The sequence below is a fragment of the Anas platyrhynchos genome, chromosome 21, assembly GCF_047663525.1.
Source record: "Anas platyrhynchos isolate ZD024472 breed Pekin duck chromosome 21, IASCAAS_PekinDuck_T2T, whole genome shotgun sequence".
Lineage (NCBI taxonomy): Eukaryota > Metazoa > Chordata > Aves > Anseriformes > Anatidae > Anas > Anas platyrhynchos.
In genome coordinates this window covers 2,672,843-2,699,590 of record NC_092607.1, presented here as the reverse complement: position 1 = coordinate 2,699,590, position 26,748 = coordinate 2,672,843, and the positions used below count along the sequence as shown (strand labels likewise).

Genomic DNA, 26,748 nt, shown 5'->3' with positions numbered 1-26,748 from the left:
AGATGAAGAAGAAGAAGACGACGACATCAAAGAAGAAGATTAAGAAAACAAAGAAGACAAAGAAGAAGACGACGATGACAACGACGAAGAAGAAACAAAGATTAATAAAACAGAGAAGTAGAAGAATAAGAAGAAGCAGAAGAAGATTGAGAAGAAAACAACGACGACGCAGAAGAAATAAAGAAGATTAAGAAAACAAAGAAGAAGACAAAGAAGAAGTGAAGACAAAGACAAAGAAGAAGTGAAGACAAAGACAAAGAAGAAGTAAAGACAAAGACAAAGAGGTGAAGATGAAGAGGTGAAGACGAAGAGGTGAAGACGAAGAGGTGAAGACGAAGAGGTGAAGACGAAGACAAAGAAGTGAAGACGAAGACGAAGTGAAGAAGAAGAAGATGACGAAGAAACAGTGAAGACTAAGAACACAAAGAAGTAGAAGGAGGAGGAGGAGGAAGAGGAGAAGCAGAAGCAGAAGAAGCAGAAGAAGATGACGCACAAAATAAAATCACATTTCTCACTTCTGCTGAAGGACGTGAATATTAAGAGTAAAACCTTCCAAAGGCAAACAAACAAACAAAAACCTCCGGACTACAGGAACACTCGCAAAGATATGCCATTTAGAAACCTCTCCTGCGATTAGGACACCTTCTCCAGCTCCCAGAGAAAGTGTTTTTTCTCCTCTTCCTTCTGAAGCCATTGCACTACAAAAGCAAACGCATCTGTCTCCCTCCACATGCTGCTGCTCTGAATAAGAGACAGAATATTCAAAACCACCCTATTTGGTCTCCCCACATAGCCGAAAAAGCACCAGTTGAAACTGAGTTTTCTACCTCTCTCCCACGAATTTACATTCACATATCCTATGACTGCAAAAAGAGAAGGCGGGGCTCAGGAGGAACAGCCAGTGTTGGAAATGAAAAAAAGCAGCTAGTTTCTTCAGAGTCTTAAGCCTATGCTACTAGGAAAACAAAACAAAACAAAACAAACAAATCAAAACAACAGGAGAGGAGAACAACAGCGGGAAATTTACCTATTCTCCAGGTGTTCAATTGCAAAGCCTCCTCTGGAGGATCAACAGCTGTGAATTCAGCGTGCTCAGGAGAAATCAGATCTACGTCTGAACCACAACTATTTCAGTAGTATCACTAACTCACGTTACTCTGAAGAAGCAGTCAGCACCGTTTCTATGTTAGGAAATAGCTGAGCAGAGTCTGTTATTCACAGGAATTATTCAGGCAGGCTTCTTGAGGAAGGCTGGGTTTCACTAGAACATTACTAGCCTGTAAGCCTCATGGCATCACCTTCCATCTTGACTGCTAAACCTCCTTGCTCCCTACTATCTTCTTTGCCAAGATACAGCTGTCCACGTTTACTTTTCCTGCTTGGCTGGACTGAATTTAAGAAGGGATCTTTCAACTCTTCCTCTTGTTTGCCACTTAATCATCACACCAAATGAAAACTATTTGCCTTTTACCTCTTTATTTCAGGCCTTCTTTCCTCGTGGTCATTCAAAACTGGGAAAAAAACAGTCTAACAAGTTGGGGTTTTTGGATTTGATAACAAATCTGCAGACTGGTAAGTCACCAAGCACTTCAAGACTGTTTGAAATAATCTCTACATTAATAGAAAAGGATTACTGCACACTTCTGCTCAGGAAGAAGATCACGGAAAATGTAAACTTTGATTTTAGATGTTGAATTTGTTATAGTGAGATCTTCCTCATCGCATGATTCTATTTGGATTTAAACCATAGTATCTATGGAGAGACCAAGAGTAGGACAAGAACAGCACAGAGTTCAGCATGAAGCCAATCAGGAGCTCAAGTTTGTATTCTTTGTATTCAAGTTGATCCTTCTCTTGCTGGAAGGACCTGCTTTTTGTTTTTAGTCTCGTCCTGTGTATCTTGGCATCTCTCTGTAACAGCTGAGGAGGAAAGGTTTTTAGAGCTACATTCAGTGTCACACTTGAGAGAGGAGGTTTGCCGCAATTTCTCACCAGGCTCAGAAGACTCTTTGCCATACAAAACGTTTTCTTTTGAAATGAGGTCACGTTCTTTCGATCTTCTTCGTTTCTCCTTGTCTCCACCGTCATCACATTGGTACTCTGCGAGGTATTCATCATTCCCAGTAGATTTCGGAGGGACCGCGACACTGCACAAAATAAAATCACATTTCTCACTTCTGCTGAAGGATGTGAATATTAAGAGTAAAACCTTCCAAAGGCAAACAAACAAACAAAAACCTCCGGACTACAGGAACACTCGCAAAGATATGCCATTTAGAAACCTCTCCTGCGATTAGGACACCTTCTCCAGCTCCCAGAGAAAGTGTTTTTTCTCCTCTTCCTTCTGAAGCCATTGCACTACAAAAGCAAACGCATCTGTCTCCCTCCACATGCTGCTGCTCTGAATAAGAGACAGAATATTCAAAACCACCCTATTTGGTCTCCTCGTGGTCATTTAAAAACGGAAAGAAAAAGTCCATCAACTTTTTTTTAATATCCAGCAGACTGTTAAGTCACCAAGCACTTCAAGACTGTTGGAAATAACCTGTACATTAATAGAAAAGGAATTCCTCAAACACACTGCGGCCGCTTACCTTTAATACACTCGTTGGATGAGATGGAGCTGTATTTCTTGCTTTCTCCTGCACTGGAAGGCTTCCCTTCCTTGTAAGGTTGTTTACTGCTCTCACTTCTGCATTGCTCACATGAAGAGCCATCTGGAGGATGGGATTCTTCCTTCTTCTCCCGCGTTCTCTTCTGGAAACGAGGATCTAAGTGTTCCAAGGAGCCTTTCACTTTCCTGGTGTTTCTCTTTTTTCTTCTTTTTCTTCTCCTTTTTCTTCTTTTTTTACGCTTGCGATTGGCATTGTCAAAGTGGAGCGCACAGAAACACAAATCGTGAAGTCTGAAAGAAACATGCAAGTTTAAAAGAGAAAAAAAGATGTGGCACTTGTTGCCTATATGAAACTTGATTTATTTTACCACAGGTGATGATTTGCAGCATGTCAGCTATTTTGTGGTGCTTTGTGCACACACAACTTACTTTAGATGTAGCAAACTTAAGCCCTCAGATTGAAGGACCATAGGTCCTGGTTTGTACACAGATCATTAACAATGGCTAGCTCTGGAATACGTGCAAGCAGAAAAAAACTTTTAACCTAATCCAGAATGGTGTACGGATGTGTTTCCAACTATGTGGTCCAAAGCTAGTGCTCTGACACAATTCAGCAATAGCTTTCCTATCTTCACCGATCAACCCAACAACATGATCCCCAGCCAGCTGATGCTATCTAAGTAACTTAGAAACTACCAGAAACAAAAAAAAAAAGAAGAAAAAAAGAGAAGAAAAAAAAAGGACTGAAAAAAAAAAAAAAGGAATACATGAGAAGCACCCAGAAAAGAATTAGGATAAAAAATGAGGAGTATGCTGGAATCCTTGCTTACTTGGAATCCTTCTCTCCATGTTTATCCTTAGACTTCTTTTTCTTCTAGAACTTGTGATAGTTTTGCATTTTTTTCACCACCTAAAAGCTCCTTCTCTATCTTTCTGTCTTTCCTTTCTATTTCACTTTCACTACCTTCTGCACAGGTATATTTTCTTTTTCTGTTTCCTTCTGTTTCATTTTTCTGGCGACAGTTCTCCAAATGAGCTGACACAGGTGGAAGCGCATGTCTTTCACGAGAATGTCTTCCAGAATGTTGCTGAGATACCGAGCAACGATGCAAGTCTGCTCGGGGTGTGCTAAAGCGACGTACATCTTCATCTCTCAAGAGGGAACCGTGAGGCCATCCACTTTTGTAATGATAATGCTTATGTGACCTGCCGTAGTAAGTTGCAGTCCATTTGTCAAAGGCTGCATCGCCGTGAGAGAACTTTCTCTCTCTACTGTCTCCTGTCGCATGAGCTGAATAGTAATCATTGTAATAGCTACATCTTTCCCATCTCCGTGCTTCATCTCGATAGTATCTTTCTCTGCTCCAACTTCTTTCCCCTTTGGATCGGTAATATCTATTGCTACCTTGTTCTGATCTTCCTCCGCTGCCAGATCTGTACTTTGAATATTTGACTGCTCTTCTGCCATTCTCAGGGCTGTTTCTTTCACCAGGGAAAGATCTGCACCTGCTTCCCTCCCAGTGCTCCTGCTTGTGACGCTTTTGCTCAACAATTTCCACGCTCTGAGAACACCTCCTCTTGCTGGAAGGACCTGCTTTTTGACTCTCCTTTTCTTCACAAGGGAGCATGTTCCCTTTTGCTTTGGTAATGCTCTTTCTCAGTGTTTTTAGTCTTGTCCATTCTACCTTGGCATCTCTCTGCAATAGCTGAGGAGGAAAGCTTTTTAGAGCTACATTCAGTGTCACACTTGAGAGAGGAGGTTTGCCGCAATTTCTCACCAGGCTCAGAAGACTCTTTGCCATACAAAACGTTTTCTTTTAAAATGAGGTCACGTTCTTTCGATCTTCTTCGTTTCTCCTTGTCTCCACCGTCATCACATTGGTACTCTGCGAGGTATTCATCGTTCCCAGTAGATTTCGGAGGGTCCGCGACACTGCACAAAATAAAATCACATTTCTCACTTCTGCTGAAGGACGTGAATATTAAGAGTAAAACCTTCCAAAGGCAAACAAACAAACAAAAACCTCCGGACTACAGGAACACTCGCAAAGATATGCCATTTAGAAACCTCTCCTGCGATTAGGACACCTTCTCCAGCTCCCAGAGAAAGTGTTTTTTCTCCTCTTCCTTCTGAAGCCATTGCACTACAAAAGCAAATGCATCCGTCTCCTTCCACCTGCTGCTCTGAGAAAAAAGGCATAGGGGCGAGCGGGGAACAGCCAATGTTTCTCCAGACAGTGGAGAAAAATGGAAAAACATTCTATGAAGGAACACGAATTCTCCTTGAGGCACCAACCTGCATCACAGTGATATGCTCAGTGCTGATCATTAGTTCTGTTCGTAACACTGGACATACAGTATGGAATTGTACTAATTTCAATCCTTCCATTAAATACTATTAGTAGACAGATAAAACCGTAATGAACTTCCATAAGGTCTTGTCTTAATCAGACTGTGCTCATTTTACCTCGTTTCCTCTGACAAGCTGTTCAGCTGGCTGGCTGTGAGGGACTCCGTGATGACTTCTCTATTGACTGAAGGCATAGCTCCAGGCATCTGCAATCAAAACGCACAAGTCAGCAGACAAAAAAATACTATTTGTAGTAGTACTGAGGACTAGTCTTGTCAGAATTTCTCCATTAAATGGTAAGCAAGACCGTTTTGGGTTGTATGCATTATCTACACTTCAAAGATAACCCCAACTCACCTCCCAAAATCTACTTTATGAAACTTAGGAATTTTTATCTCAGCTGAGAGTTGTCAGTTGACAAGTTCTAATGTAAGCTCAGGTCTGCAAATTCTAATGGGATAATACCACAAAGTCTTACAATCACATTTGGGCTGTGTTTTCTCAGTATTTCACCTGAATTAGAAACACAATAAACACTCCCGAATACATCATAGGTGAGAAATTCTCGATGGAGCAAATCTATGTTTCAAGCAATCCATTTGTTTTAGAAAAGCACATCTCAGAAGGTTTAACAGGTTCAACTCGGCAAATGGAATCATCAAGTTTCAGTCCGTTTTCTTTAGATTCATTAACTAACCTAATAGCACCATTTAGTGAATCGGTTTTTGGCAGCTCATGCTGGGATCTTCCTTCGTCAGCATTCTGACAGGAAGAACTGGAATGCTGCAATGTACGGACTACCTTTCCAACCAAAATTCCATTAGAGGACATTGCACTGCAATTCCTTTTAAATAAGCCCTTTGACTCCTCCTCAGATTTTCCTGAAGATTCTGCACCGTAAGGGACTGTGTTATCAGAGCTGAGTTTAGGATTTTCATTCACTGTTGGCTCCACAAAAATCTCATCAGAAACTTTTTTGCTTGTTTGCATTTGCTTCATTTGCATTACCGAATTTGTAATTGTGGATGAAGGCACAGCCTGGTAGAGATCTTCATCCTCCGCAGCACTGCTAAGACAGTCAGGCTGTGACACAGTCCGACGAGCAGGCAATTTATTGTGAATACTGGTGGTGATCTTCTGTTTTCTTGACGTATCAGTAATTGAAGGCCTGGTAATTGTCTGGTTTTGAACACAGGCCATTGGTGGTGCTGAAGATGGCCGTTTTAGGGTGACACCAGTGGTCTTTGCGTCCTCTTTTATGGATCCATTTCCATTTAAACGGCTTGAATTCTGTATTTAAAAAGAAGAAATGGCAAGATGGATTAACGCAAACACTGCATTTAACATTTTGAAACACAAAACTCTCCTACTGAGTATTTCTACAAATGGTCTTAACACCTACAAAGAAAAACACACTGTCCTTTAAAGATAAATGCAAGTCCAATAAGCGTATTCAATTCCTGCTTTTGGTTTACAGCCGATTGGAATCAAATTAACATCATCTTTGAAAACCAGCCAAACAACTTAACATTACCTGCTGCTATTCCCAAATATATTTATTTTCCCCTTTAAACATACCCTGAAAAGCCTGAAGTAATTGTTCTGGTGCTCAGGAATAAGACAATTAGTTTTCCCTGTCTTAGTTAAAGTGATGACGATAGGAAAAACAAGTCCTCTTTTAAATGATTCGAGGATTAGTACACTCTGCTTAAATTGTCAAAGAGTGTAGCTCTCTGTGCTTTAGAAAGCTGTCTTGGAGGTATAAAGTAATGGAGTCGCATGGCTGCACAATTTAGCAGTAACCACTGTTTGAATGACTCTGGCTGTAGCATGAGGGCTGTGAAGAAAGCTGCAGCGTGGGAAGGAAAACAAAACTAAGATGTCGAAAACCAAACAAAAAACCCCACACCAAACCCCAAACCCACTAGCAGTTTGGTGCCGTTACCTGCCCTCCCACTTCCCTGAATTACCTTAATCATATGAGGAAGAAGCCGTGGTCCCATAAATCCAGCCTGCTTACTATTAGCCCCCTGCTGACCAGGAGGGAATGAACAGGGATAAGATGGTGCTGGCAAGTAAAATGCACGTTCTCCAAGTGTCAAATCATAGCGCCTTCAGAAAAGAGCAGTGATCGTAGTTTAGTTTTTCTTTCAGCCTACTCTTGGATTAAATCCCATCCTATAATTTTAGAGGAACAGTTCATACAATATGGAAGCCTTCTCTACAGAAGGCTTCGCCAAGACTACAAACTGAAAAGGAGAGAACAGTCTTCCTACTAAGACTATCACTTTCAGAGCAATAATTCATTCTTATACCACAGATGACCTTCATTTCTCTCCTTCTCTAAATTAGCCAGCTACAGATAACACATAGTTAGCAACTTACACAAGTGCTGCAGTTTAAGGCCAAGCAACAAAAGATAATAAATGACACAGAGAATTTCAGGTTAGACAGAACTGAATTAGACAAATAATAATCTTTCCCTGGCATAGCAAGAAAAACACTTGCAAAACAGAAAAATATCAATAACAGGAAAGTAAATCTCTTCTGAACACATTTTAAGATTTGTTATTACCTGATATAAAAAAGTATGTAAGCTTGCTGACCAAGAACTCTCTTAATGTCAGTATGGACTACTTTAGCATCATTCATCTGATACCAAAGTCCATTACCAGCCTGCAAATAAAGACAACCATTTCTTTAGGTGAATTGCACGTGTTCCAAATGAAATCACGGATAGGAACAAAATACACACGTGTCAAATAAAAATATAATGAAATCTTTTTCCCTAGAAACAGTAGCTGCTAGTCACACTTTAATTGGTTTGCCAGCACAACCTTTACCCTGTTAGAAATGCTGTTGACTTCTACCTTTACATAGCATATATAGTGTCCTGAGTGACAGCTGACACCGTGATGTACCAGCACCGCGTATAAGGCATAGAGCAGTGGTTCTCCCATTGACTGTGACATGTAGGCTCTCAGGTCCAAATACTCCGGATATTTCACCTCCTAAAGAGAGACCAAGAAGATAGAAAAATTATCCCAGAGTACTTCGTGGACTAGCCAGAGAAAAACACTTCCAAAAAACACAGACTAGAATTTATTTCTAGAATATATTTATAGAAGATATTTCTTGATTCACTACAAATAAGTCTTCCCATAAACAATGTTTAAGACTAGAAGTTGCAGAGAACTGTTTCCTGATGAATCAGCCTTCTCAGAGGAAAGCATATGCTTCTTGTCAAGCGGGAACTTTATTGATATTAAGAGAAGGAATAAGCCATAGTCGTTAGTCTACAATTATTGTCTGAAAATATTAACAACTTTCAGCTCTGGGGGATGTCCCATTACACGATGATATAGTTGCATTACAGTGGTGAATACACCTTGTTGATCTTTCCACCTGTGAAATCTGCAAATCTTTTCAGTGATATTGTGAGAACCTTGGAAGAACGGTGTATGGTAAATCTCTTGGATGCAGGAACCATCTTTTTACACCTTAAAAACAAGCAGAGATAAGTGTTTGAAGGCATCTTCTTTTTTCGCCCCCAAAACAAACTCGTTTTAATGTCTCACGCATGCCTATGCTATTTGAATGACATTTACTTGCATAATAGGTTGGTCTTTTTTCTTTTCATAAACCCATGCACTGCGTGTCAGGTTTGTTAATACAGTGAAGAAGGGAAATTCTCCCAAAACCCCGGGCATAGCGGGAACAGGAATCTCTCACAAAAGGGTATTACCAGGTTGGATGACAAGGTACCATTTCTTGGTCTACAAAAGTGGCTATTTGAACTCCAATCCTGGATACATTCTTTCAGCTTTCAAGGGAAATACAAATAATGAAAGTGGAACGAGAGAGCCTTGGTCCCCAGGACTAGAAATTGCAAATAATCTCCAACATAGGTCGTCTATCAACATCAAAAATACAACAGAAGCACATGGTCATTCTACAGGAGGGAGACATTTAACAGTAGGAAGTCTTCATGTACTGAGCTTGTCTGGAAAGACACTGAAACTGTCTGCCATCCTTTGAAACACAATAGTTCAGTTTGATACATTGCCCGCTCCAAGGTAGGACCTACAGTGTAAGCAGTGAAAATTAGCCACTAGCCCAGAGAACAACAGAAACTGGGCAGTTTACATCAAGAAAAGTACTGTCGAGAGCTAATAAATAGAAAGAACAAAAGTATCTCTTTTTGAATTCTGACGGCAAAATACCAGCCAGAGAATTGCAAACCCATAGGGAATGCCTCTGAACAAGACTTCCCCCCTCCAAAGAAACAAAAATCCAAGTGTTTTATAAACTTCCACAAAACTCGTAAGTAGATCCAAAGTTTAGAGGTAGTCCAACAGAGTCATGCAACATATAAAACTGACATCTAGGATTAAGACCTAATTCGTCAAAATCTTACTCGCTACATTTATAGCAATTCTCTCCACCCAGCTCTTCAGGTTTCACAAAGAGTTCCAGAGCTCTGGTAACAGATGAAACCGCCTAGAGGAGCGAGAAAGAAGAGCGTAAAGTCACCGTAAATTCAAAATTCCAGAGACGTACTAGTAGTTTATAAGAGAATCTTACTAACATACTCCAGCGATCTACTATGAGCACTGTGAAGGAGGAGGCAGAAAGAGCATGCTCAGCATTGACCTCACCTGGAAGTCATTTGACTTCGGAACAAATACTTTTCCAGTAGCCTAGACAGCATCTATAGTGTGCTTTGTCATCAATACTGGGGACAAATTCATCAGTCTAACAATTAGATGTACATTGGGGTAGAACAACAAAGAAGTATGACAGCATTATAATTTTTGCAGAAAGAGAATTCTTTCCCCTTACACCCAATGCAAATGTGGAGACTATTTACATGGGTTCCACAGAAGGACAAAGTCCAATCCACTTCCTTAGCACCACCAAGCTCTTACGTTTTAACATTATATGTGGTTTGTTTTTTTAAGGTAAACAAGTTTAATTTAGAAAGTTATGCATGTACTTAAACATCATGAATTATATTTAGAAAACATCTTACCTTTATATCCAAAGTGATATCAAGAAATGCCTCATACGTATCCGAAACTGCTTTGCAATTCAAGCACTTCACTGGAAGCAAAATATAAATGCTTAACCTTATGTGAAGGAGACTAACTGTCCAAATTCAAGTTGTTGACAGATACTACTTTAGACAAACTACAGACTGCTTTACTACCGACAAAAGACACAGATCAGTTCTAAGGACAGGAATATTTTTTAAAGTACCTCTCGATCTTAGAAATCCTCCAAATATTTGATGAATGATGGTGGTAGCTTGAGGAGATCTGTCCAATCTGGAAATAAATTATAATCAGACCTCAGAAGATTTAAGGCGCAGAGTTAACTCTTCAAAGAGTTTTATGAAAACTAAGGATGATGTAGACTTTCGTTGCTGATAGTAAATAAGGCACTAAAAGGTGCTAGAGATCATTTTTGATAGTAAATAAAGGACTAGAAGGTGCTAGAGAATGTATGAAAGTGAACTTGTTTATGCTTACTCGGTGCTTCCATTCAAGCACGCTTCCTGCATAACATCAACAGTATAGCGCAAGAACTCGTGTGCGTCTTCTTGACTGCCAAAACGGAAATGTTGTCCTATTCCTAAAGAAGAAGATGATAGTATTCACCTCATTTAAAAATGAAATCATTCTTGTATTTCTAAAATCTCTCTTCTTTCTAGTGTTAAAACCACTTATACACATCAAATAAGTATTTGAAGATTACAAGCTATCGAAAAGAAACACATCTGAAGCCACTTACGACTGAGATTACTGATAACATGCGTAGGCTCGATGGCATCAACAGTGCAACGCAGGGCCTGGTTAATGTGAGTCTCCATTGTGCACATCATGCAAAAATCTTGTTCACGACCTGAAGAGTGAAAGAAGAAAGCATCCCAGTCCAGCAAAATATCCATAACTACAAACAAACATCTAAGTAAAATTTAAACTATAGATACGATATCCACTCTCCTTGCTACATTCTATTCTCCCAAGATGCCAATGTCCCAACAGTCTTGTAACATTTCCTTTCACACAACTTTACAGAATAAAAATATCCACTAAGCCTGTATTCAAATGCATTTTGTGATGAGAAATCTAAAAGACTACTGCAAAGTCACATTTGTAAAGGCTGACAGGAATGTGAACTCCACAGGCTGAAAAATGTATTACTCTCTAAAATTACTACTAAATGCATTACTGTCCAATGCACTTCATTATTCCCATGAAGCAATAAATGATCCTTTAATAAATAAATAAATAAATAAATAAATAAATTCATTAAACAAACATAGTGCATTAATTGCACTCCATATGCTGTTCGGAGCCCACTGCTAATACAGTGCTCAAAGCCAGCTTCTACAGGTAAAATCAGGCAAATAAGTTTGTCTCAGAATCACTGCTGTTCTTTCACCTTCAGAGCTGTCCAACAGATTCGAAATACTGTTAGAAAGTACTCACGTGACTGGCCGTGCTCGAGAGAAAGCATGTAATTGGCAAGTGGGGGTGTGTAGGTCAAACACTGTAGAGTAGCATTAAGAAAACATGTGTTGCCAAGATTGTACAGGCCAACTCCAACACTTTGTGTTTCTCACCAATCCATACAAATCTTCTCAGGTGGAAAAAGAATGCTCTGTGGCGGAGCAATTCCATCATTAACAACTGCAAGAAAGTTAAATTTAAAAAGAGATTTTGTTTGTTTGTTTCTAAGAAAGGTATTTAAAAAAATACTATTCTGCAGGAGCACCTAGAGGAGCTAGCTACAATCCAAACCAGAAAAACTTATTGCAGACAGCTTTAATACCGCCAAATTCAAATTGGCTGGTCAACACAATGTTTTGGGGAAAAAAAAAAAAAAGCAACTTTCGTCGACCATTTTAATTTTTCTAAGGCAAGGCTAACTGCCATTCTGTTTGTAGTACCTAATGCCAAGTTCCTCTCCATCTGTAATCTTTAACCTGATTAACTCAACTACTGTTTTTTTCCTTATTATAACTTAAACCACAAACTTAGACTTGAAATTATATGGAAAAAAGGTAAAAACTAGTAACTAGGAATGACGGTACCCCTACAGATACCAGATCTTTTCCTGAGCAATGTTATCATTCAAAAAAACGTGTGAAAAATGGAAGCTGTGAATAGCAACAATCAAACACTTTTCTTTGCAAAACGGAAAAGACACGGATGAATCTGTGCATTACAAAAAGCTCCCCATATTTCTCTGTTGACTGTAAATATATCAAAATTAATTTCTGTAACATCAGTCACTTCATTTGCCTTAGGGGATTCGCTTTTGAAGTCTTTGTTCACACTAGTCCCCTTCTCTATCAGTGCAACAAGTAAGAACTGCATTTTCTACTTTTGCTTTGAAGAAAATGGAGTCAGGATAAAGCTCACACTTACTTAGAGCTCTTGGGGCAAAAGCCTTAGATTTTTCAGATGATCTACAGTAAATAGCACCTCCACGTCCTTGGGCCACAGAGACTTGGGCCAGATACTGCCTGCAGAAGATTCAAGCCCAGTTTGCGGTGCGTGACATCAGTATTTCAGTACTTGGTTTCTTGGATTTGCCAGATCACCTTGAAGAGGGCTTTTTAGACTTTGAAGATTTGGCCTTCTTAACTACGGTCATTGTTGACATCTGCGACAGAGACAGAAGTTCTGGTTGACGTAAGAATATCAAGAAGCATTCCAAGAAGAAAAGAGTAGCAGAAGTCCTGTCACTTAATCTCAAAGAAACAGCCTTAAGAACTAAATCGCTGGTATGAATGATTTAAAAAGAATCCCCAAACTAAACACACAAAGTGAAAATTTCCATCTAAACTCGATCGGTATTACTTTTAGCTTCTGCAGAACTAGTGGCTGATGCCATTTCTTTCACTTCCGTAGGATTTTAATCCATTACAACTCTGGAGTCTTTTTAATATAAAAATGTAGAAGACATTCTCTGAGGGGAATCAGTTATTTATTGATTTCCAGAGTTGCACAATTATCTGTTAATTATTACCTATGATCTAATAGATAATTGTTGCAATTATCTATTGCTGGCGTTAGTAACAGAACACTATTACTTCACTGCCTGCGTTTTTCTGTTTCGTGTGCACAAAGGTACCCAGAACTCACTGCTACTTTTCTTCTGTCTTTCCAGGGATCGCCCTCTACCTCACTGTCTACTGCACCAATCATGAGGGGTTTGTTGTTATTCTATAATGAGCCTAGCTTTTAAATACACCTTTTCTGGGCGTCACTTTGTGATAGCAAGTTAATTTGTGAGGGCTCCTCAGTCTACATCATGTGGTCGCTTTTTCCAGGTGAAAAAGCGGAGCCGTAAGTGGCAGTACACTAAAGCCCTGGCATGTTGAGATCCAAGAGGAGAGATGTTTGGCCCTCCTTTTCACTCCTGGGAACCATATACCTCAAAACCCACAGAGGACGGGCTATATCTCAGAGAAATCTTGGGAAAGGAGAGCATGAAGAGCACGTTTGCAAATTTATTTCTCCCTGGGCTTCTTCTGCTTCTCCAAGAAATACGAGTTTGAATAGAACTTTGGCAGCAGTACTTCTGGTGTTTTACTCCTACCACATTTAAAACTCCTACAAAAAACTGAAACGTTAGACTAAAAAGCAGCTCTTTCCGTTCTGCTTTGTAAAGTTGCACGTTTTCCTCATGCAAAACAACAGGGGAATGTAAGCTAGAAACGGAAATGCTGAATGTAAAACAAAACAAAACAAACCTCAGCCCTCCAGGACAAAAGCCAATAACTGCTACAAAGTCCTTTTTAAAATGCTGATTAGGTTTCAAGGTGATACCGCTTTAAATAAGCATAATTGTGTGTCCGTAGGCAGAAGCTGAATAATGACAGGATGAACTTCTATACTTCATGTTTTGTTACTGTCTTACTGTAGCACACAGGGACTTGTTACCTGTAGGGAAACCACTAACCTAATGGAGGGTTTAAAACATAAGCTAGTTTGTTATATCAAAATGACTGAGAGAACAAAGCATAAAGTGCTTTCAGATTTCTAGCACGCCTTGATTGCTATCCATTAAACTTCACACATGTTAAACAAAACACAGTAAATAAGAAAACTCCTAGTCCCACAGCTGGCAAATTGTGTGCAGAGGTTGTAACTAGAACTTTTTTCCCTTGACATTTTACATTTAAGATTGATTTTAAATCCATTCTATACACACTTTCTATTCCTGAAAAAACAATACGCAAACCTGAAAAATGCATTTACACGAGAAATGAAGTCGTCCTTGTCCGATTGGAAGACTAAGGTGACAGCTCCTGGGCTCAGGGATTTTCAGATAAGCTCCGATCTTCACCAGTGACAGCTCCTTTTTTCGGATTGAAAGAGAAAATGTTTCAGCAACACATTGAAAACACATTTAAGGGACAAGAAACAAAATCAAGACTGCAGTGAGAAGGAGAACAGAAAAACAATACTGGGGAAGAAGAAAGGAAAAGGAAAAGGAAAAGGAAAAGGAAAAGGAAAAGGAAAAGGAAAAGGAAAAGGAAAAGGAAAAGGAAAAGGAAAAGGAAAAGGAAAAGGAAAAGGAAAAGGAAAAGGAAAAGGAAAAGGAAAAGGAAAAGGAAAAGGAAAAGGAAAAGGAAAAGGAAAAGGAAAAGGAAAAGGAAAAGGAAAAGGAAAAGGAAAAGGAAAAGGAAAAGGAAAAGGAAAAGGAAAAAAGGAAAGGCCTTGATCTTTATACTGACCAATGAGATAAGCCTTACACATTTTTAAGTTTATTTTTGACAACTGATTGAGGCGTTACTAGGTATTAAGTACGATTCAAGAGCAAATATTAACACTAGAAAGAAGAAATCCGATCCACCACCACTTTTTCAAAATACATCCATTTCTAATGTGGAGATAATGTCTCTCTGACAAGGTAGTAGAAAAACTGTAAATACCGACAGAGCTTCCTCTCCCGATGTTCCATATACATACCGATGCTGTTCCTACACCTACGCTCTGAGCATAAATTTATGTTGACATGAGTATCGGGTGTTACTCCTCTCTTTGTTTGCCTTGAGAGACACACCTCTTGTCCACTGAAAAGTAAACTCAAGATTCCAGATCACTTAAGACAGTTGCTATACCCCCATTCAGAGTTCTGCAGCAGCACTGTTCAGATGTGTTTAGCAGTCTCTTTAGAAAACGTTATCACTTAGGACTTGCTTCTCAGTAGGTACACGTTTGGCCTCCGCTTAGCGGAGAGTCAATCCCAGCTTAAGCTTTCGTACAAGAGCCCCTTCACGAAACGGACTTGGGCCCTGACATAACTGAGCTTAACCTTTAACCTTGAAGCTTCCTTAAAGAAGGAAGCAGCACCCAGGCCAGGAAATAGAAATTAATCGTCACTTTACCCTGAAACGCAGTGAGCTATTCTGTGCTGGCAGGATTGCTGCCGGGCTGGCCGACGAGGCGGCGGGCAGCTCCCCGGGGCCACAGGGCCTGTCACAGGGAGCCACCGGGGGTCTCCAAGGTCCGGGAACAGCGGCAACAGCAGCAACAGCGGGGACAGAGGGGACAGCAGCGACAGCAGCAGCCACCTCAGCCAGGGCCGTCTCCACAACCGCCACAACGGCCTAGGAACGCCGCCGAACTCGGAGCTCCAGCGTGACGCCTTTTGAACCTGGCCGCTGGAAGGACCTGCTTTTTGACTCTCCTTCTCTTCACTAGGAGCATGTTCCCTCTTGCTTTGGTAATGCTCTTTCTCAGTGTTTTTAGTCTTGTCCTTTCTACCTTGGCATCTCTCTGCAATAGATGAGGAGGAAAGCTTTTTAGAGCTACATTCAGTGTCACACTTGAGAGAGGAGGTTTGCCGCAATTTCTCACCAGGCTCAGAAGACTCTTTGCCGTACAAAACGTTTTCTTTTGAAATGAGGTCACGTTCTTTTGATCTTCTTCGTTTCTCCTTGTCTCCACCGTCATCACATTGGTACTGTGCGAGGTATTCATTCTTCCCAGTAGATTTCAGAGGGTCCACGACACTGCACAAAATAAAATCACATTTCTCACTTCTGCTGAAGGACGTGAATATTAAGAGTAAAACCTTCCAAAGGCAAACAAACAAACAAAAACCTCCGGACTACAGGAACACTCGCAAAGATATGCCATTTAGAAACCTCTCCTGCGATTAGGACACCTTCTCCAGCTCCCAGAGAAAGTGTTTTTTCCCCTCTTGCTTCTGAAGCCATTGCACTAAAAAAGCAAATACATCTGTCTCCCTCCACATGCTGCTGCTCTGAATAAGAGCCAGAAGGTTGAAAACCACCCTATTTGGTCTCCCCACATAGCCGAAAAAAACACCAGTTGAAACTGAGTTTTCTACCTCTCTCCCACAAATTTACATTCACATATCCTGTGACTGCAAAAATAGAAGGCGGGGCTCAGGAGGAACAGCCAGTGTTGGAAATGAAAAAAAGCAGCTAGTTTCTTCAGAGTCTTAAGCCTATGCTACTAAGAAAAACAAAACAAAACAAAACAAAACAAGAGGAGAGGAGAACAACAGCGGGAAATTTACCTATTCTCCAGGTGTTCAATTGCAAAGCCTCCTCTGGAGGATCAACAGCTGTGAATTTAGCGTGCTTAGGAGATATCAGATCTACGTCTGAACCACAACTATTTCAGTAGCATCACTAACTTATATTACTCTGAAGAAGCAGTCAGCACCGTTTCTATGTTAGGAAATAGCTGAGCAGAGTCTGTTATTCACAGGAATTATTCAGGCAGACTTCTTTAGGAAGGCTGGGTTTCACTAGAACATTACTCCGCGAGTCCCTTCTATTCCTTTTCCCCTTAGAATCTGGGGATGTTTCAGCTAAAAAGGAGGGCAGAAACACTCTCCGTAGGTCTCCACCATGTAGTAAAACAGCGCTGCGTACCTGGTTAACCTCTGCAGCCAGCAAAGCATTTCTATTTGCAGCAGTGCCCTGACCCCAGCCTCTTGCTGAGCTCCGTCCTGTGCTGATGCTCCCGCTGCTCAGACACGGGGGCTTAGAGAGCCACCGGGCCAGCACAAGCCCCCGAGCTCACTGTCAAACTTCACTTTTGGCATCTTTCACTTCACCAGCGCCGCCGGACGAGGAGCCCAGCAATGCCTGACGCCGCTCCGGGCTCACCTAAACGCGGGGCAGGAAATTCAGATTCAAAGCTGCGAAGGTTTTTCTTAGTGAAAGCATGGAATGAGTGGCCATCGGTGACTAACCTTACAGGAAGGCATTCACTTTGTGAATGCTGCAGTGAGTGAAGACTGAAGGCGTTTTCTGAGTGACCTAAGGAGAGCCCTCCCCGAAAAGCAGGACGTTTTATTGTCTATGTAACATCTCCTTTGAAGGCTCGAGCACGAGATCCACCAGGTTTAAAGTCTCAAGACACGGATCTGCCACCACAGAAGCAATACATTTCATCTACTAAGCCTAAATACCGTATTTTGCCTCCTCTGTAGGTTTAAAAAAACACGGCCACGCTTGAAGGAATGCATTCTCAGATATTCTACGTATTTACAGTGCTTTAATTAATACCACAGACATGTTGTGCTGTTTAGGGGAATTTGCAATTACATTTTCATTTCCAACCAAACGCAGCCTGACACAAATTGGGAGCAACAGGAACTAATCATCTGGAAGCTGGGATATGCATCATTCGCCATTTTCTAAGAAAATGACAAAAATATAAAACCCCAGCAGTCTGAGAACGTGAGCACTGAGGTAAAGGCCTGATCAAACAAACGCGCACAACTATGATTTGTCCTTTTAACTCAGCAAAAGTCTGCAAACTGCCATGGTAGCAAATGAGGAGAAGGAGCTGGTATTTACAGAAGTTGCAGCTGAAGATTCAGATAAACCATTCGGGTCGATGCTCCCTTCCTGCAGGTTTAAGCTGCGGTCACATCGCCTATTTCAAACCCTTTTGATTTCTACCAGTCACCCCAGATCCCACCTATTTTGCACGTTTTCCAATCAATGAATTCGCTACATGATTTCTGGGGCACAAGAGCAGGCCTGGTGAAGAGGAGCATGCCTGGTGCCATCATTCAATCAAATCAAAAGCGTCCAGGAGAAGCCCGGGGTGTGGTACTCACAGGGAATGTTTGCGAGCGGCCAAGTTCAGCAGAAGAGAATAGGCAGGACTGGAAGCCCAGGGGAACGAGATGCATCTGTTGTTGCAGGCAGCCCCAGCAAAATGTTACAGCTTCACTAGCCTGGGGCATGATTCCCCCCTTCCCTTTTCACAGCCAAGTACAATATTAGCTTGCCTTTTCTTTTTTTTTTTTTTTATTATTATTATTTTTATTTTTATTTCTTTTTGCCATCATCAGGCTGAGGCCGGCTGAGAATATTCTGTGTCTAGACTAATAAATGTTTGTGCGGATTTTGCAAGAGCGGCTTATGGGAACAGAATCCACTTTTTGTTTTCTGCTGGAGGAAAAAAAAATAAAATAAAAATAAAGGAGGAGCATTAAAAGCAACCAAGCACCCCCGTGCATTTGTTTGAAATTGCATATTACGGTGCTTCTATTTTATGTGCAATCAATACATAATTTGGAAGAAAAAAATGCTTTTAAAATTCAGAGCTATCCCTGAGCAGCTAAGGTTCTCTTGGAAACTGAAGGAGGAGTCTGAAATGATTGTTCTTGTGTTTGCATCCCCCAGTGGGAAAGGCAGCACACAAGTAGAAACCACTATGCTTTGAGGCGGCATGAATCATTAAGAATAAAGATCCCCCCCCATTTAAACATGAGATATTAAAACTGAATCTAGGACAAAGGTAAACTAAACAGACTCCTTCCTTCCCGGGCAGTCAGTGGGTTAAATCAAATATCAAAGGGGCAACATCAACCTTATAATTTCCTCTGCCGAAATTAAAAAAAAAAATAAAGGTAACTTCTATTTTGCCTACCCCGACCCCAATCGCATCGCCCGAATGGGTGCAAACTGCTGGGATATGTGAGGGCCCAAGCCTACATTTTCCCTTTTTCGTATTTGTTGGAGGAGGGCGGGGTATCTCCAGATGAAATGGCTGACCGAGCTTTTTATTTCCTCGCTTTGGGTGGAAATGACTGAATCTTTCCAGGCAGCGGAGCAGTGCTCGACCGACTCCCTCGGCCTCCCCGCGTGGGAAGAGCCCTGCCGGGAGCAGCCCGCGTAACCCTCAGATGCCAGCCCCATCAGGATTAGGTCCAGCAATGGGATGTTGGCTCCTCTAAGTGAGGACGCATCCTCTCGAAACACATACACAGAGATTTAAATGAGATATTCCCAAGAACACCTGCCTATTCTTTCAGCACATGTGCAAAGAGTAAATTCATTTTACTTCGTTCCTCTTTTTCTCAACTCTCCCCTCCTTCCTCCGGAAGGAAACAGCCAAGCAATATTAGCAGGGCCTTCCTTTTCCCCTGGTGGAGTCCAAGAACGCGAGAATTGAGAAAAGCGACTTGTCAGGAATCAAGTTTAAAAAGAGTGTTTGTGGACTGCGAGGTAAAATACCGGAAGCTGTAATCAGAAACACAACTTTTAACTAAAAAAAGCTTCTTTCCATTGTAAATTATTCCAGTTAGTGAAATAACAAATTAGTTCTCTGCTCAGCCACAGCCTCCTCCACCAAATTTAAGTAGAACCTGCAAAGAAGTTGAAGTTGTAAAACATTTGTCAGATGCAAGGGGCAGCGTTGCGTGGGTTAGCATCATGCTCGGATGCCCACAGTACCAACAGGTGCTTTCTTTCCAGAGGCACCAGCTCCTCCAAGAGTTCCCCGCACGAAGAACTGAAGAAGCTGCAGGCAGGGTGAGCCTTCCTCAGTCCTCATCCTCACAGCGAGGAGTACTGGGGACGGGGAGCTGTGTTTCGGCTTGCTAAGAAGCAGAAACCCCCCGAGTTTTCAGGCGGGCTCCGCTCAGCTCCCCTTGTGACTGCTGCTCGGGACACGACCCTGCCTTGCTCAGCACCCTCGACTCCAGCAGGTGCTGCTGCTGGCAGCTGCCCTATGTATACAAAAAAAGAAGAAACCAACACAGTATTTTCCTGCTTTTAAGTATATCCCAAAGATTTACTAGGCATTGTGACGTTCTGCAGAAGCCCACAGCTGTAACTAAGGTTTGTGGGGTGTAGAGGGGCTGGGGGCTAAACAAGGCCAACAAGAGCCACATCTCCTCCCCGGTTGTCTCCCCTGTACTCTTTTTAGGACATCCAACATTCCCAGATCTCGTTTTGTCCCAGTGACCAAACAGGAGCCTGGCACTCATGCACTACGCCTTAAAACCTCTACAAACCGTGCGCCTAAGTCACAGCACTCATTATAAGCCGGCAGCTCTTTCTGGTCTCACAAACTATATGTGGCTTGAGAGATGCTCTCCAGATTCAGGGCGCTGAACACCTGCAGCCTTTGCCATAACCATGACAAAGTTCAGGAGCTCCCTGCTGGCTCCAAGGCTGGCTCCAGCAGCGGCTTCAAGCTGTGGGTCAAGAAGGCCAAGGCACCCAACGAGAACCTGCAACACCAAGTGGCTTTCTGGAACGGCTCCAAACACAACTGGAAGCCTGTTGGTTTTTTTGGAAGTGAGCTCTTCTGGACCTGTTAGGTGCAAGCAGAAGTCAAACTTTCAAAGCATGTTTGCATCGTTAAGCTCTCCATGATCCATCTCCAAGGTCTTCTAAGAGCTAGTAGCAACGTGGTCAGAGTTCTTGCCTGTTTTTCCCTTCACGTTCTCCCACGTCAGCAGCCGTGTGCTCCCTTTGGGCTGACTTCCAGAGCTGGGTAGAAAGGATCCCCTGGAAGCAGAGATGCTGCTTTATGCAACATCTTGCAGCTCACTGCACTCTGAAGGGTACACGAAAAGAGGTGAGTGGTCCTGGTGTGGTTCCTTCCAGCTCTCAGAAAGGCAAGAAACAGCCAAAGGGAGGCACGGCGCAGCGTTACGAAATGCCATCTGGCTGCTACAGGATAAGGAAAGGAGGCATTTTTGGTGGCTCCCATCTCCACAGAAAAAGAAACAACTATTTATGCAGCAGAGTGGTTGGAGTATTTCAGGAGGCCCTGAGCTACCCCAAAAACCAACAACGAAACCACAAACCAAACCGAAACCAAACCAAACTAACATGATGGACTGCAATAAAAGATGAACATCAGAATTAATACTACCAATGACAATAAAGATGTTGAAAACTTGAGTCATCACATCCCTTGTGTAGACTGCAGGAGGAAGCACCTTTAGTGCCTGATGTGACAGTGTCAGAAAGTTAATTAATAACACCACAAAACTGGATTCCTGTGAGCACACACTCGGCAAAGGTGATACAACCGACAGCCGGACTTGAACACTGATACTGGTACCTGACTGGGAAATAGCGAGGAAACAAAGGGAGGAGGGGAAACCGTGCTATCCTGAAAATTGCATCACTTGTTTACAAGTCACCGGCAACTCCGAGGCAAACCATCTCGGGCATTTATGGATCAGTGACCTCACGTCTCTGGCACAGGACGGAGAGGGAATACCGACCGTGAGTTCACAGAAGGGAACAGCGTGTCCAGGCCCTCCTGCACTGCGCCAAATGTGGTCAGAATGTCCCCTCCCCTCATCACCCCAAAACTTATCACGTAGGACTTCTATTAAACAGACCCCAAAGAGCTCGTTCTGTCAATTTTGCAACAGGCTCAGGATTTCTCAGAATTAGAGAGGCTAATTTCATAATATACAAAAATACTGCATTTGGCACAGGGGAATTCTCAGCTAGACTTCAGCCTTGAGACACAAAGCGAAACTGACCATAGAAATAGAGATTGGCCAGAGCTCAGCCACAAGCGAGTATGCCTCGGTTATATTTATTACGTGCAAACAGAACTAGAAAAACAGTTTACACTGACTTGCTGCTTTAGAAGTTAGTTCCATAAAGACGGAAGAAATTCTCAACTCAAACTTGAAGAAAGCATCAGACTTCAAAACCAGTCGTAGATCTTTGAAGTAAGACTGTTATGAATTCAGAAGTCACATCCAAACAAAAAGATCATTTATATTAATGGTAACTAGATTAAAAAAAAATTAATCCTGTCCCTCAGGCTTTGTAAGTGACTGGGGAAAAAACAGCGCAAGGATAGTAATAAGCCTAAGTGAAACACCACAAACTGCTAAGGGAAGCAAAAGACCCAAGGAAACAGCCTTTTTGGTACATTAGGAACAAAAGGAATCCTAACAACAGCACAAAGTCCATCACTTGACAGAAATTCTTCAGCGTAGAGAAATTTACAAAAGGCAGAACCGTTCAAAAGCCAGCTCTAACAGGCTCCAGGGACGCATGGACACGCAGCGATAAACATCGGTTTTCCCAGTAATAACCAGCAGAGATAAATGACGACAATTACGGCTAGCAAACGGAGCGCTGGATGCAGCTGAAGCAGGCACAGGTCATCGAGGGCTTGGCAAGAGAAGAGAGAGCCCAGGAGAGCCACAAGAAGCATTCAAGGAGTAGGAAAGCCTCACAAAGAGAATGCGTGCCCTACCTCCAAGTGTTATGTCTCAAACTTGTCTTTGTTAAACAAGCACAGTGCACAGGTGCTTTACGGAAATGCAGAGGGCTTTTTGGCTGAGGAAAGCTAGTAGGACTGCCAGCCTGAAGTTAGCAGTCACCTCATTTAGAAAAAATGGCACCTCCTTCTAACGAGCTCCGGGGAACCCAATTAACAGCGTAACTGGAAGAGGCTGCCTTGCTGGCAATGTTTCAAGACGGTAACAAATGGGTTTTCTACTTAATGTCTGCTTGTTCGGGGAGGTTTGGACTTACAGCCTATGGCATTTGGGTCCTGGGGTTTGCCTCATACAGGTTGTTCTCCACAGCTGGACCAGGTTCCTCAGAGCACCCACCAGCTCCTCGTGCGTGAAACCCCTCTGAGCAAACACCAACGCAGCACAGGCTGCTGCTTAACACCAGCAGCGCAGCTTTCCAAACTCCCCTCTCCTTTCCCCCTCCAGCGGGCTGCTCGTGTTCACCTCAGGCCTTCCACAACAAAGCCCCCTTTGCACGGATCGCCGTGCACTTTGACAGCCCCAAGGCGCTCTCTGGGGCGCCTGTCCCGGCTGGGACCACCACCTCAGCCTTGACTCACCCTTCAACGAAGCCAAACTCCTCCGTCAAGCCTGACGGGGAGCCCCAGCACCTACCGGGCAGCGCTGACAGCCGCAGCCTCTCCGCTCCCTCAGCGCCCCGCCGCCGCCTCCATTAGGCGCCTCGCCCCGCCGGCTGCCGATCTCCAGCGCCGCGCAGCACCTGGGGGACAGCCGGGCGTCAGGGCGGCCCCCGGCACCGCAAAAACCCCCAGCAGGGCTGGGGACATGGCCCCGCTCCCCTCCCACCGCCACACCGAGCGCGTGTGTGTATATATAGAGGGGGGGGAGCCCGGTCTCGGCTGGCTCCGTCCCGTTTCAAGGCACGGAAAGCGAAGTTGCTCGCCCTGCCCGTGTGCCCCCCATACCCCCGGCTCTGTCACAGCCCAACCGCGCCCCGTTCCCCCCTCGCAGAGCCGGGGAAGGGGTGCTCGCAGCCGCCCCTCTCCTCAGGGCCGGCCGGGGGAGCGCCTCGCCTTCTCCCCGGGGGTCTCCCGTGGCCGCTTGGGGTCGCCTCCCGCAGCCGCCTCGCCCCCCTCTTCTCTCAGCCCCGCCGCCTGCCTCCTCCTCCGCCGCCGCCGTTTTGCGTCTCCGGGAGTCGTCCGCTGCCGGCGGGGCGGGCGCTGAGCCGTCGCCGAGTCCCAGCTCCGCCGGCCGCCCGGGCCCTCGCCTCGCAGCCCGCGGCGCCCACTCGCATCCTCCCGGCGCCTCGCAGCCTCCTCCCCCCGTCCCCGGGAGGGTTTGAGAGCCGGGCAGGGCCGGGCAGCGGCGGGCCGCGGTGCCTCAGCCTCCCGCGGCAGGGAGCGGGGCGGAGCTGCTCCGCCCGGCAGGCGGCGGCCGGCCCGGCCCGGCTCGGCTCGCCTCGGCTCAGGGCATAAAGGCGCTGAGGGCGCCCGGCTCCCCGACCTCGGCTTCTTCTCCAGCCCCGAGTTCCCCTCAGGTGCCCGGTGCTGAGGGAGGAATGCCCTCCGGGGCTGGCTTTGGAGAAAAAACAAACAAACAGCGAACAAACAAAAAACCCACCCCCAACCCCCTTTTTTTCCACCTCCAAGTTGAATAAAGAGGAGCTCTTCCTTCAGTACGTGTCCAGATATCTTAGTCTACGCTTCGCTTTAACTCCCACTACGTACTTCTCTTCAATACCGCTGCTTTTAGCAATGTTTTTACCTCAGACGCTAAAAGTTGATCTTTTCCCCAAGTCAGAAAAACCAGAATGGGGCTTCTGGGAACCCTTAGCTGTGACAGCTGTTCATGTCCAACCGAGATTTACACCTTTATATATATTTAACTGTGAAGGTCTTCTTCTCTCCAGACTAATAACGGGGAGAAGTTTGCCCAAAACTTTGAAGAGCAAAAGTTTTGATGCCAGGAACGCTCCTGCTTCCTCGTTGCCTGTCATTCCCTTTTAAGTATGAAATTTTCCAGTTGCAATGCAATGAGCTGACTGTGGTTCCAGAGGTAAAGATGCATTTAGGATACCAGGTTTTCAACATCGTCTTGAAGTGGATAAGAAGAAACACATTTTTGCCTCAGTGATATTTTTTTTTCCTCTCCTTTGCCTGGAGATGCAATGAAAGCTTCCTGTTGTCCGCTCAACACAGGCATCTTCTTCACGGTAGCTTTTTAAATACAGTGCTAACAACACAGCTCTTTGTTCCCTTCTGTACATCTACTGAAATGCAGATTAGGTGCCAGGCGTAGGTCAGTCTTGGAAAAAGCTGCCACCCCTAACACACTGACGGAAACGTCGGCATTGAGTTGCACCTGGCTCACGATTTGCCAGTGTTTGCCTAGAAAGCTCCATGGTTTATATAGCATAGATAGATCCTGAAACAATTGGGAAAAGTTAGACTTGGAGCACTGTGTCCAGCAGTTCTGGGCTCCCCAGTACAAAAAAGACAGGGGTCTCCTGGAAAGAGTCCAGCGGAGGGCAACAAAGACGATAATGGGGCCTGGAGCATCTCCCCTGTGAGGAAAGGCTGAGAGACCCGGGGCTGTTCAGCCTGGAGAAAAGACTGAGAGGGGATCTCCTCAATGTGTATAAATATCTGAGATGTGGTGGACAGAGGGATTTGGCCAACCTCTTTTCAGTGGTTTGTGGGGACAGGACAAGGGGCAATGGCCACAAAATGGAGCCCAGGAAGCTCCGCACCAACATGTGAAAGAACTTCTTCACGGTGAGGGTGACGGAGCACTGGGACAGGCAGCCCAGGGAGGTTGTGGAGTCTCCTTCTCTGGAGATATTCAAGGCCCATCTGGATGCCTACCTGGGCAACCTGCTCTAAGGAACCTGCTTTGGCAGGGGAGTTGGACCCGATGATCTCTGGAGGTCCCTTCCAACCCCTACAATTCTAACAAAAAGGACTGGTTCATATTCATACTGGTGCCACAGTGGTGGAAGACGCTTATTAGACTGGCCTAGAAACCTGAAGTAATGTGCTCAGGAGTGCTAGCTAGTATCCCAAAAACTCAGCCCTGTAGAATGCAGTCACGGGAGAAAGATGACAATGCACTTACAACAGATTAGGAAAAAAGCTAGGAAGCAGAAATGGATATTTTTATGGTGTACTCTTTTGAGCACCTCAGAAGTTCTTGTCACCTGTCTTGTCTGTGATTCCTCAACTTCATGTTCATTATATAAAGGATTTCTCAAAAAGTCATTTTAGAGAACAAGAAAAGCAAACCATATACACAATCCCATTAAAAATGTCAAGCATAGATAAAAAACATCATACGATGGGTGAGCAATGTCTGACGGGTAGGGCTCAGAGGGTTATGGTAAATGGGGCTACATCAAGCTGGTGGCTGGTCACCAGTGGGGTCCCCCAGGGCTCCGTTTTAGGGCCAGTTCTTTTCAATGCTTTTATAAACAATTTGGATGTAGGACTAGAAGGTGTTTTGAGCAAATTTGCTGATGACACTAAACTTGAAGTTGTTGACTGTTGAGGGTGGAAAGGCCTTGCAGAGAGATCTGGACAGATTGGAGAGCTGGGCGATCACCAACCACATGAAGTTTTACAAGAGCAAGTGCCGGGTCCTGCACCGGGGACGGGGCAACCCTGGTTATATGTACAGACTGGGCGATGAGATGCTGGAGAGCAGCTCTGCAGAGACGGATCTAGGGGGGTCGTGGTTGACAGCAAGTTGAGTATGAGCCAGCAGTGTGCCCTGGCAGCCAGGAGGGCCAACCATACCCTGGGGTGCATCAAGCACAGCACTGCTAATCGGTTGAGGGAGGTGATTGTCCTGCACTGCTCCGCGCTGTGCGGCCTCACCTCGAGCACTGTGTGCAGTTCTGGGCACCACAGTACAAAAAGAACATTAAACTGTTGGAGAGTGTCCAGAGAAGAGCTACGAAGATGGTGAAGGGCCTTGAGGGGAAGACACATGAGGAGCGGCTGAGGGCACTGGGCCCGTGCGGCCTGGAAAGGAGCAGGCTGAGGGGAGACCTCATGGCGGTCTACAGCTTCCTCATGAAAGAATCATAGAAACACAAGGTTGGAAAGGACCCACAAGATCATCTAGTCCAACCATCCTTCTATTACCATTACTACCTATTACTAAAATAGCAGTAAGCACAAATGAAAGCTTAAGAACACTTCCTATTACTATAAAAATAAATAATTTGTAATACATGGTTAGT

General features: G+C 43.9%; 1 protein-coding gene across 14 annotated transcripts in view; it reads right to left on the bottom strand.

Annotated features, from left to right (window-relative positions):
* LOC113841637 (ubiquitin carboxyl-terminal hydrolase 42) overlaps nt 1-23,953 on the bottom strand; it is a 53,645-nt gene extending 29,692 nt beyond the window's left edge. For 8 of the 14 annotated variants that reach the window (XR_011804391.1, XR_011804384.1, XR_011804386.1 and 5 more), the window contains exons 1-3: nt 3,445-4,536; nt 2,595-2,905; nt 1,993-2,147 (exon numbers count right to left, since the gene is read on the bottom strand). Coding sequence is in view for 3 of the 14 variants with exons in the window: in XM_072026276.1 (XP_071882377.1) it covers nt 7,068-7,076; nt 7,835-7,975; nt 8,353-8,464; nt 9,382-9,464; nt 9,997-10,067; nt 10,224-10,291; nt 10,496-10,598; nt 10,758-10,868; nt 11,459-11,486 (726 nt within the window). In the remaining 11 variants the exon portion in view is untranslated. Of the gene's footprint in view, nt 1-1,992; nt 2,148-2,594; nt 2,906-3,444; nt 4,548-5,081; nt 5,171-5,972; nt 6,255-6,934; nt 7,077-7,539; nt 7,714-7,834; nt 7,976-8,352; nt 8,465-9,381; nt 9,465-9,996; nt 10,068-10,223; nt 10,292-10,495; nt 10,599-10,757; nt 10,869-11,458; nt 11,660-12,400; nt 12,639-14,239; nt 15,764-15,844; nt 16,000-23,162; nt 23,269-23,666 lie in introns of those variants that run through there. The other 6 variants (XM_072026276.1, XM_072026275.1, XM_072026277.1 and 3 more) reach the window with 6 other exon arrangements.
* Between the last annotated feature and the right edge of the window lie 2,795 nt (nt 23,954-26,748).